At 37.7% G+C, this 12,633-nt stretch overlaps 1 protein-coding gene across 2 annotated transcripts in view; it reads left to right on the top strand.

Annotated features, from left to right (window-relative positions):
• The first annotated feature begins 7,787 nt into the window (after positions 1-7,787).
• Positions 7,788-12,633, top strand: part of LOC106871563 (uncharacterized) — a 30,738-nt gene continuing 25,892 nt past the window's right edge. For both annotated transcript variants that reach the window (XM_052965938.1, XM_052965937.1), the window contains exons 1-2: positions 7,788-7,845; positions 9,721-9,811. In XM_052965938.1, the coding sequence (XP_052821898.1) occupies positions 7,822-7,845; positions 9,721-9,811 (115 nt within the window). In that variant the 5' untranslated portion in view covers positions 7,788-7,821. The remainder of the gene's footprint in view (positions 7,846-9,720; positions 9,812-12,633) is intronic.

Genomic DNA, 12,633 nt, shown 5'->3' with positions numbered 1-12,633 from the left:
GTGTGTGTGAGGTTTATATGAATTTATGAACATCTTTTCCTTTCTGTCTTTGCTTCTTTGTTTCTTTGTTTCTCTTTTTTCTTTCTTTGTTTCTTTCTATCTTTTTCTTTCTTTCCTTCTTTTTCTTCCTTTCTATCTTTTTTTCTTTCCTTCCTTCCTTAGTTCCGTCCGTCCCTCCCCCTCCCATTCTTTCTTTCTTTCTTTCTTTCTTTCCCTGTCTCCCGCACCCCACAAAACGCGCATATACATGTCTGTGTCAGTACGTGCGCGGTATGTGCTAGTGTGTGGGTGTTTATACGAGTTGCATCTGGCTATCAGGGGGTGAAGTTGGGAATAGAACTAAACGTATGCAAATTTATCTGAAGGGATAACTGCTTACTTGTACACACCCTACCACGCCCAAACACACACACAGGTGTGTGTGTGTGTGTGTGTGTGTGTGTGTGTGTGTGTGTGTGTGTGTGTGAACGATGGTAGCTGCTCATACATACATAATTCACACAAAATTTTTTTTTTAATAAGAAATATCAACACAGAAAGGACATTCGTTCTAATCAGTGACTGCTTGATAGCCAAATCGTCATCAAATGCCTCGTGGATGAGAGCTTAGTTCAACCCTAGTTCAATTAAATTATTATTAGATATAAAATACACCACCACCTGATGACAAAGGTGGATACGTTTGAAATGTATTAGTTAAGGTTATGAGATGTTTTGGCATAGCTGTTATGGCGCCGTGAATTTGGCGTCGTTGATTCGACGCTGATTTATGTGACATCAAGTATTTTAATGTTTACTTCGTCCTCTTTCTCCATTACTCCTCCCGCTCTCTCCTCTCTCTTTCTCTATGTTTATGCATTTGAGCATATTTCTCTATGTGTATGAGGAGAGAAAGAGAGAGAGAGAGAGAGAGAAAGAGGGAGAGAGAGAGTAAAAGAGAGAAAGTGTGTGTGTGTTTATATCACTAGTGTTCAATTAACAAATTGTAATCTCTGCCTCTGTCTGTCTGTCTCTCTCAATTCATTCTCTCTGGATGTATATATTTTGGTGTGCACCTGTGAATGTGTTTGCCCCTAGCGTTAAAAACAACTGTCGGCAAAAGGGCTGAATGTCATGCCAGCCGTGCTAATGGTTAGTGTCCAAGCAGCTGCGCCCAATTGCCCCATTCGTAGTACTTACACCCTCCTCCATCTACTAGAAAAGATTTTAATATTTCTGTCATTCCTAGGGCGGCGAGCTAGCCGAATCGTTAGCACGCCGGGTAAAATGGCTAACGGCATTTCGTCCGTCATTACGTTCTGAGTTCAAATTCCGGGGTTGATAAAATAAGTACAAGTTGATCGCTAGGGTCAATGTAATCGACTTATCCTCTCCCCTGAAATTGTTGGACTTGTGCCTAAATTTAAACCCAATATTTCTGTCATTCATATCACTATTTATTTAAGACTATATCTATTTAAGAAATCAATATCAAATCACATTCTAAATCAATAAGTAGATAAGCAATGACATAGCAGTATGGTTAAAAAGTTCGTTGTGCGATCACTTGATTCCGATTTCGGTTAACGCATGTCATGAAAATAGACTCTGCGAAAACTAGTTGTGTGTGTGTGTGTGTGTGTGTGTGTATAAATGCGCCTATGTGATTGTAATATTTGCCAGTGTAAACTAATTACGTCGAGTCCTTTATGTAAAAAATGTAACCGTAGCCTAACCATTCGATAAATACAAATCAATAATATATATAATGTATGTATATGATATAATACCAGACTGTCATAAAGTACTTGAGTCGATATGATCCACCATATTCTAATGACTGAAGCCAAAGAATACAAGGGCAAACATTGTTAACGTTCTTTATAAATATCAATTTCGTCTACACTGTTATTATTACGCTGCGGTGTGAAGTCACTTAAATAAAGTCAGTCACCCCATTCCGTCACACGGTGTAGTTGAAAGATCACCTCTAATGAAAACTATTACATATCTTATCTGATGTCGCTAAAATAACTAACCGACTCAACATGTTAACGGACTGACTGCTCGCTGTTGTATTGAACCAAATATGCAGACATGACCGGGGTCAATCTTTGGTCGAAACATATCATAAGTTAGATCTAAGTACTCCAAGAAATGCTTCCATACATACATACATACATACATACAGGTCATGCGCTGTTTATCTTGATATGAGATCACCATGTCGCGCACATATGGTTGTGATGCATGTGCCTGGTGTACCCTTATCAGACGAGTAGCCATGATGGGTATATCGGGCTTCGTATATTTTACCCCAGTGTCACTTTGATGGCATGCACTGCTCTCTCATACATACATTTCTGTGGAAGACATCACACATGATTAGCAGCTGCCCCAAAATGTCAAGGTAATGTTTCTATGCGGCACGGCGTTGTCACAAAACAAAAAAAAAAAAATAAATAATGCCATCCGAAAAAAGAGTAAATGAAACCCCGTAATAGATATAGAGAACCCCATTCTTATTCAATACATACGTAAATATTAACAAGGAATTTTGGTGGAACTTTCCCATCAAAATTTCTATGAAGTGTAATTATATCGAGGCATATATTTGTGTTTGGGACAATCGAAAATCACAGAGAAAGAGGAGAACTACGGACAGGTTGCTTCGAAACCTCCTATTTTTATATCCACATTATGAATTCTCTTTTATGCCAATAATAATTGGTGCACTTGGTTTTTGTGAGTAAATACCTAAGTGACAATATGGAAAAAGCTAGGGATTTTAGAAAAAGAAATCGAGAAATCTGTAAGTAAAACAGTAAAAATATGCGAGACTTTTCCAAAGTTTAAAATGGGCATTTGTTTTTGTTATCTGCTTTCCAACGATGGAGCTTTGTATTTTTGTTAGAAACTAGCTCCTTCTTTACAGGAACAATTCAAATAATTGAAAATGGAAGAGAATATACATACTTTCATATGTACATGCATACATACATACATGCATACATACATGCACACACACATACATACATACTTTGTTGGCACTCCGTCGTTTGCGACGTCGAGGGTTCCAGTTGATCCGATCAACGGAACAGCCTGCTCATGAAATGTACGTGCAAGTGGCTGAGCACTCCACACACACGTGTACTCTTAATGTAGTTCTCGGGGATATTCAGCGTGACACAGTGTGACAAGACCGACCCTTTGAATTACAGGCACAACAGAAACAGGAAGAAAGAGTGAGAGAAAGTTGTGGTGATAGAGTACAGCAGGGTTCACCACCACCCCCTGCCGGAGCCTCGTGGAGCTTTAGGTGCTTTCGCTCAATAAACACTCACAACGCCCGGTCTGGGAATCGAAACCGCAATCCTATGACCGCGAGTCCGCTGCCCTAACCACTGGGCCATTGTACCTCCACACATAATACATACATACATACATACATACATACACATAGAGTATCGTCTTTTGGAGAAGATGAAGCAACAAAATGGAACTGATAAATAATATTTATATTTCCGAATCACTATATAAACCATTGCAAGACCGGGTTCAGTTATTGCAAGTAGCGGAATTATCATGAGAAACCCCAGTAGATATGAGATTGAATAAAAATTTTGCAAAAATCCTGGGGGATCTCCCTCGACTGAAGAAGATGATGAAGATCTACTGGGGCAGAACATATTCCCCAATACTTACATGTCAAGGAAAAGCAGTTACGCCAGAAAACAACGTATGTCTAAAAAATCTTTACTGCTTTACATTGGAAAATATCTATCAGAAATGTACAGCAAATAATATCAGCAGGATAATAGATTCTGCCTCCAAAACGTGAACCAAAGCAAAAATGATAACTATAACTTAAGAAGCAAGTCTGATATCATCACACGTTTACGAACAAACAGAAATGAGTAAGGTACAACAATTCAAAGCACATCTCGTTGCAAGACTTGAGGCGAAGTTCACTGTTTACATCACCCCCGAAAAAAAAAACAAAAAAAACAGCAAATGATTGAACGATTATGAAATGAACCGATAGTAAACCTACTGACTTGATGTTATCTATGATATCTATGATATACCTAGCACAAAATTGAAGCTTCCAGCTTTCGGGCATTGAATTTTCTAGTGTTCTGTGTTGCATTTAACATTTATCAGGACGTGGGAGTAAGAGATCGTAATGATAACACAGAACCAAACTAGATTACCACTTCAATAGAGTAGGGGAAAATGAACAGTTCGATACTACCGTAAGATGTAAAGGGAATAATGAATTCAGGAAGCACAAGCTGCTAATTTATGGTAGATAATATCCAAAATAAATAGAACCTGTCGACAAAAGACTGTCACAAGCCAACTAATTGCCCTTAAATAAGGACTATGAGTAGTATGTCAAAAGTTTAGTTATCGTAAGAGATTACAAAACGATAAGGGTATCAATTGTAAGTTTTGCATGAAACCTGCCAACTGTGTATCGCCATATAAAGAGGTAATTCCATCAAGGTTGTAAATGCTTCTCAGAACGATCTGAAGTTATTTTGGAGGGATGAAACTAGGATATAAATAAACTGCACAACTGCGATACAGTGAAATTAAATGATGCATGGAGTGAGTATTATGCAAACGTCCCTCTTAAAATATACGTGAAACTCTCCGGACAGTTATTGCAAATCTATCAAATGGTAAGTCATCTGGAAGTGATCTGATAATCGATTATACAGGGAAACTCTCGCCAATCTGTTTAAAACAAAACAACAATGGATGTCACGTCTCGACGTGTCAGATGGATTGACAGTTCAACGGATAACACGTGCCTCTGAACCAAGAGAACAAATATAGCAAAATGCTACAAGCCCACATCATACTGAAATGTTGTAAAGAAACTTATACGGGTTGTCTGAATATGTTTCTCCAAGATCATAAAAAAAATAACAAACGAAAGAAAAAAGAATTTGGGTCTGTGTCGAACAGCTTCTCATCAACAAAATTGTTCTCAAGGAATTGAAACATGGTATCGTAATCTACAGACAGTACTAGTAAACTGAAGGAAGGTATTAGAATTTATCTCTCACTTATTGATACTAGAGTAATTACGCCACGCCAAGGTTTCTTCTCCTACAGTTAATGCCGTTAACGACTTACTACTACATGATCCACAGCTAGCACTAAGAACCGAAACAACTAACTACAGAAATATTCTAAGAGAGGTTTTGTACTTATGTTCGTCATGCCAGTGTACTTGTCAATATTGTTGAGGACATGCCAAGGCTACGTTAAGATCTGCAGAATAGGGGAAAATTAGACACGCACACTGTTTTTGTCAATGACCATAACCTTTATTTAGATACAATTCATAGCCCTGACAAGATACAGGGTTGATCATAATATTTTTTACAGGACACATGAATGGAGTTTTGTCCTACTTGTTTACGCTTGTTCGTATTTCCAAAGAGGAATGCTATAACTATCTTAGAATTGATTAGAATGTGCTTACAGCTCTTGCAGCCACGCTACAGATTGTCATTTGAACCTATTATCAAGGTGCACTGAGCTATATAACGATATATTGGCATAACAGCCAGGAAATGTTATGATTCTCCAAAAAAGAAGAAAGCAAACTGACTTCGATCCTTTAAATCCAATCGATTAGTGATACTTGAAAATTTGTAAATCCTTCCAAAGGCATCCTATTTAAATTTCTTGGTATTAGCATGTGCTCACAATCACATATCTACATATGGTATACACATACATACTTAAAGCGTAATCATTGCTACTCGTGTACTAAAAAGATGCACAACCATCTACTTCAGTGCATTTATATCACACGTAGATACACACGCAGAGTAAATGTATGTCGAAATTTGCACTACGGACCTCTATAAGACTGAAATATGGTATATCAATAGCAACGGATCTGAGGATTGTACGATGAATCTGAGTATTATCTTGGTGTCATAGATCTTGCCCGAGGATAGCTAACCAGAGACATAACAGCAGCAATAATCCTTTCTACTATAGGCACAAGGCCTGAAATTTGTGGGGAGCAAGCCAGTCGATTAGATCAACCCAGTATGCAACTGGTACTTAATTTATCGACTCCGAAAGGATGAAAGGCAAAGTCGACCTCGGCGAAATTTGAACTCAGAACGTAGCGACGGGCGAAATACCGCTAAGCACTTACCCCGGATTGCTAACGAGTCTGCCAGCTCGCCGCCTTCATAACAACAATGATAATAGCACAATTCTTTGTCGTACTACACGATCTTTCAGTAATCCATACTAAAGGTAAGTATCCAATGAATAATTAGAGAGCTTCTACGTGGTTGCTTGATACCATAGATATTTTCGTCTTCTATATTGGACATACTGCATCGTGCTATTTCTGAAGAAAGAAAAAAAGAAATGGTACTGCCATGGCTAGAATATTTTAGCAGCAGTAGCAGCAACAGCAAAAACAACAACAACAACAACAACAACAACAACGCTACACTACACTATGCACACTGCACAATGTCATTGTATACTGACAATATACTAACTGAAATTATTGGTCAATATATTCAATTCCTCCCTTACGCAGCTTCAAGAAATGCCCACGATGCTCTCTGCTTATTGAAAGACGAAATCCAAATAGTAAGTAATCCTAAATTCATATTCCACCACTTTAGGCTTCCGTGTCATAATCTCTTTGGGGAACAGAAGGTTGGTAGTAGTAGTAGTAGTAGTAGTAGTAGTAGTAGTAGTAGTAGTAGTAGTAGAAGCCGTAACAGCAGCATTGTCTGCAGCAGTAGCAGCAACAGTAGTAGTAGTAGTAGTAGTAGTAGTAGTAGTAGTAGTAGTAGTAGTAGTAGTAGCAGCAGCAGTAGCAGTAGCAGTCTCACAATGGTCTCTAGCTGTTCTTGAAATTCCATCATTCTTATCTAACTTTATGCAATATCTCGTATCAATATCAATTCCATTATATAAAAAGCCTGCCTTGTGTATATAGATCGGTGACTGCAGTTTAAGTGGTGGTACCTGTATGTCGGTAGTATCTTTCTTTACACAGAGAAAGGCGGATATAGTTTAAGTTGATGTAATAGTGTGTGATTCAAAATGCCTTATTGTGTATTAAGCCTGGTTCCTTGGCGATCCCAAAGAATGGTAAATGTAGTTTAATTTGTAGAAATGTGCCGGACTAAATGTCTTGTGCGGAGGCGCAATGGCCTAGTGGTTAGAGCAGCGGACTCGCGGTCGGAGGATCGCGGTTTCGATTCCCAGACCGGGCGTTGTGAGTGTTTATTGAGTGAAAACACCAAAGCTCCACGAGGCTCCGGCAGGGGGTGGTGGCGACCCCTGTTGTACTCTTTCGCCCCAACTTTCACTCTTTCTTCCTGTTTCTTGAGTAACGCTGCGATGGACTGGCGTCCCATCCAGCTGGGGGGAACACACACGCCATAGAAACCGGGAAACCGGGCCCATGAGCCTGGCAAGGCTTTGAAAGGGCGACATTTATCGTTTTAAATGTCTTGTAATATAGTATTGTCTTCATATCGTCTGAAAACATGCCACCAGTTTCAGCTTTGTGCTTCATTTATTCTGTTATTAACAGACATAAGGACCAGTGATGTATGATGACGTTCAGAATCCCCCCCAAAATTGCGAGGGTCTGTGTACATAACAGACAGGCTAATAACATCACGAATTTTCTCTATTTTGTATAGAAGAATAAAAAGCTGAAATGCTAAAATTTTCATTCTTTACGACGAATTCATCTGTAATATATTGGTAATTTCTCCCACTTTTTCAATTATTGGCACTCTTTCCAAAAAAAGGATTCATCATTAGAAGGAGATGAGAGAAATGGAGAACTCTGAGGTAACTCATAATCGAGATAAATGCTCGTACATCCAATATTCTCAATCAATTAACCTGCAATACTAAACATTTAATTTCGAAAGTTCAGACTTACTTCCCTTTTCTCCCTGCATAGAACTTATTTCACAATTCGAACTGTTTGTATTATTATTATTTGCCAATAAGGTAGCGAGCTGGCAGAAGCGTTAGCACGCCGGGAAAAATGCTTAGCGGCATTTCGTCTTTCTTTACGCTCTGAATTCAAATTCCACCGAGGCTGACTTAGCCTTTCATCCTTTCGGAGTCGATTAATTTAAGCACCAGTGAAACACTGGGGTGGATGTAATCGACAAGTCCCTTCCCTACAAATATGAGTAGAAAGGATTATTATTATTTGCCAACGTGGATCATCACCATTTCCTCAGATTCTTCTGTTTTACTAAATACCTTGCATGTGCAGTGTTCGCATGTCCTTTGCATGTAGTGTTTAAATTCCAGCCATTCATCATTCGGAAGTCGATAGATAAAATATCAGTCTTGTACTTGGTTTGATTATATCGATTCCATCCCATTTTCCTTGTGATCTTATGTTAATGTAATAAATCAGTAGCTGTTGGTTCCCCATGAGCTTCGACGATGAGCATTAATCACTTGTTCGATCAACCGAATTCTCGCGAATATTAAATGTGTGGCTGGACATTCTATAGACATGTGTACTCTTAACTCAACGTAATTCTCAGGCGGAATCAAAGTGACATAGTATGCGACAATCCTGGATCTTGAATTGCAGGTACATGAAACAGAGAGAGAGAGAGGGAGAGAGAGAGAGAGAGAGAGAGAGAGAGAGAGAGAGAGAGAACGTGAGATGTAAAGACAAAGAATCGGCTTCAATGCTGGATTGATCGACCCGAAAAGATGAAAGCAAAGTTAACCTCGGCGGCGTTTGAGGTCAAAGTGCAGAGAACCGAGAGGGACACCATTAGACATTTTATCCAGTACTCTTATAACTCGGCTAAGTTATCTTCAGGTAGTTATTTACTGATTTAAAATTTGTTAGAGTTGGCTTGTCTTTCTTCCGTCATATAGAATAAATCTAATTATCTCTGTTCTGCCTCTCACGAAATATGCGGACTCCTACTAATGAAAGAAGTCGGTATACAAACAGATTAAAGTCATCCTTTAGCACATTAAAAAACATAAGCAAATCGCTTTAATCTTTTGGCGCAAACTTAACGTTGACCCACGGCACCAACCACACTGCTAACGAACAAACGAGGGAGCTTCTATGTGATTGCTCGACCTGCTAGAAATAATAACTGCACCTCCTTTTAATAATACCCCATTGTCTTCAAAGTAGGATATATTGGTTAATAATTTATTATTGACGGTATGGTCACGGATGGAAAATCTTTGGTCATAAGATTTGAGCTGTGGCCTTAGTGCTGAATCAAGGCATATTTGTAACTATGCGGTTACGAGTTCAACCACACTGCACGGCAATTTAAGCAGGTATCTTTTGTCACAGTTTCAGGTAAATCAAAGCCCTTTGAGTTAAATTTACTGAACAGAAACCGTGTCAACCCTCTTCTTGGGAAGTAGATTTAATCTTTCTTTTGGCTTAATACCTCCACATGGCATTTGGTTGCTTATAGCAGATCTACTCAGTTGAAAGCATCCAGATAAGGCTTTATTTCTGAGCATAAGTCCTTTCCTTCGCAGAAAACTTTGAAAATAGTAATTTTTCTTCATATAACAGAACATTAAAGAACAGCGACTGCAGCAACAACAACGGCAATTATTATAAACTGATAATAATAACATACTGTTTGATGCTCATTAATTTTGGTTGTATGTTTAATATTTAACTTGTCTTGTGACCATATATATTTTTAATAGGATGCTGAACCTACAGTAATAGACATGAACAAAAGAAAGAAATCGAAGACGAAGCGTTTAAACCAAAATAGTTCGCCTATTTTGCAACGTGGTAACCGGAGTTTATCTGTTTCTTCTTTAATATTAAAGTTAATAAAATTTTGTAAGCGTAGGAAATTCAATCTTGACAAGAGAGTCCAATAAACCACTGTATGATCTATCTTTCTATCTATCTATCTATCTATCTTCACACACACATATACACGTATGCACACACGCACACACAAACACACATTGTACATATCTACATATACATACAATGGTTTATATCCATATGTTATATAATACATTACATTTATAATAATATACATAATGTATTATAAGTCCGCGTGTAGATGTTTGTGTATTCTTACAGTTACATTGAATAAACACACAACATAGAAATACATTTATTGTATAACCTTGTATTTTATTTCCTGACTTATGTATGAGTTTCTATACATTGTTGTTAGGCTAAAATTGTTTTTAATACTTCCTCACACTATTGCTCAATAGCTTTCTGTAATTATGTATGCACAAAATCCTAATCTCTCAACTTATTTTATAACCAGTCTTCAATGTTGGTAGCATCCACTGATTAGAGTTTGTCTACTGGGGATGTTCTCCACTGACAGCTGGAACATTTGCAGTTCTTTGTGATCTATCATTTACGTAATAACTGTGATTTCCAATCATGGAAAATAAATATTTTCGTACTATGTTTTATTTTAGTTTATCTGATTTTTATCAAATCCTTCAAAAAGAAGAATAATATTACCAGGAAAATTTACTGATAAATTTTTATCAGTGAAAGTGAAATGGTTCACTTTCTCAGCATAATAGGAACCAATTTCTTTAGAACTCACACGATAGTGTGGATTAACCTTTATTTACAGATGATAAAGCACGTAGATAAAAGCCTCGTTCTATTCATTCAGACTCTTTTTCTTTGGATAATGTCAAAAGGTTTTAATGTAAATGAAAACTGACAGATAAGCAGAAGTCTTTCTCAAAACCAGGAAGAATTTTTAGTCTACACAAATAGAATACAACCATGTTTAATGTATCTGGTACTTCCTTTTGTCCACGAGACGGTAGCACTAAAGTGTGTAGCAAATATTTTGGATGTTCTCATTCTACCAGTTCAAGGTTATTAACATAAACTGAAAACATCTGTTTACAATTTATGTTAATGGGAACAAGAATGGTTGCTGTTTTGGATACTGCACTATATTGGTTTCATTTTGTCAGTTTATTGGTTCAAAGCAGTATGTATTTAAAATTGAGTAAAACGTTGGTGCGTTTAATACAATCACAATGTGTTCAGTAAAAGAAGGGTGTATTTAGCGCAATAATATTCTCAAGACAGTAAAACACTATGGCTGATGTGTTTTGGTGTGTTCACTGCTTAATATAACTCTGATTGGTTGCGTGGTTATGTGGTCTGGTGTAAAGATTTGGTGAAATGCTAGCGTGTTGTGTCGGCATGCCGAGGTGGAATGTCGCGAAGGAATAGTCTGTAGAATAGTAGTAGAAATGTACGGTAGAACATAGGAGTGGAATAATGTAGAGGAGTATGACAGAAAAGTATAGAGGGGTAATACAGAGAGGAACAGTGTCGAGGAATAATGAGTGGATTAATAGAGTGGTGTAGTTTAGTGGAGAGATTTGATGGAGTGGTGTACTTGAATGGTGTGACGGATTGGCGTGGTTATATAATGCTAGGGTGGTTGATATGTAGCAGAATGGAGTGGTGGTATATGGAATGGTTTTTTGTTGTTGTTTATCGCTAGGGTCAGCTCTGATGAAGCAAATCCGTACCACGTAGGTTGCTAAGTGAATGACTCGATGCTACATACAGATCAACTGTTCCATATATATATATATGAGAGGTATTGGTATGTAGATGACCCAAAGAGTGGCAGATAGCGCTAAGTAAGTGCTATGGACAGACCGTGTACGTATGCAATTATGCCTTCTTTCCCTTCCTAACTTTCTCTCTGATTCCTACCTTTCACACTAACCTATACAACCACATACGTCTATTTATAGAAATTTGACATTCTCGTATTCTTCCCTCCACTTTAAAATTTACCGCTAAAATTACTACTCACTTTGGTAACACCCCATCCATACCTTTTCTCTACCCTTCCCTTAATGCAGCTCTATCATATCTCTCCTACTCACACATCTCACTCCTTATCTTCTCATCTCTTCCTATCCCTCCCCACTTCTCTCCCTACCTTCCCGTCACATTATCTTGACCACCAACTAACACTCCTTTTCTCACTTTTCACCCTTCGCTTTTTCTTTTCACTCTTTTCATTTTTTTCTCTCTTCCTCTCATTTTCTCTTCCTGTTTTCATTTTGACTTATCTCCTCATTCTAAACATACACATCTCCGCCCCTCCCAGCTATCCATAAATACTACCAATACATTCTTAAATTTTCCTTCACACCACAAGACCCTTTCGAACAAGCAATACAGAATCCACGGCTCCATACTTTGAAATGACTAACCATGAACTACTATTGGCACTTAAACACCATGTACAAGAAACTTGTTTTTACTGCTTCTATACAGCACTTTTCTCGAATAATGGAACTGCAACTACGATAGCTTTATATATTTTATATTTTTCTTTCTACTTTCATTCTCTTATTTCCCTCTATATTTCTTATCTCCTTCTTTTCCATAATAATTCCTTATTTCGAACTCAAATATTTACCTCTGTTTAACCATCTTACATCGTCTCTGATGAAGAGATATCCATAATATCCCAGAAACAGCTGTAAGACTATATCTATGTCTTTTCCCTTATAAATGTCCTGAAAACTCCACACAGCCTTGACTTCGTTATCTCATTTTGTCTAATATATATATATATATATATA

Source organism: Octopus bimaculoides, chromosome 2, assembly GCF_001194135.2.
Source record: "Octopus bimaculoides isolate UCB-OBI-ISO-001 chromosome 2, ASM119413v2, whole genome shotgun sequence".
Classification (NCBI taxonomy): Eukaryota; Metazoa; Mollusca; class Cephalopoda; order Octopoda; family Octopodidae; genus Octopus; species Octopus bimaculoides.
This window is presented reverse-complemented; position numbering and strand designations above follow the sequence as displayed.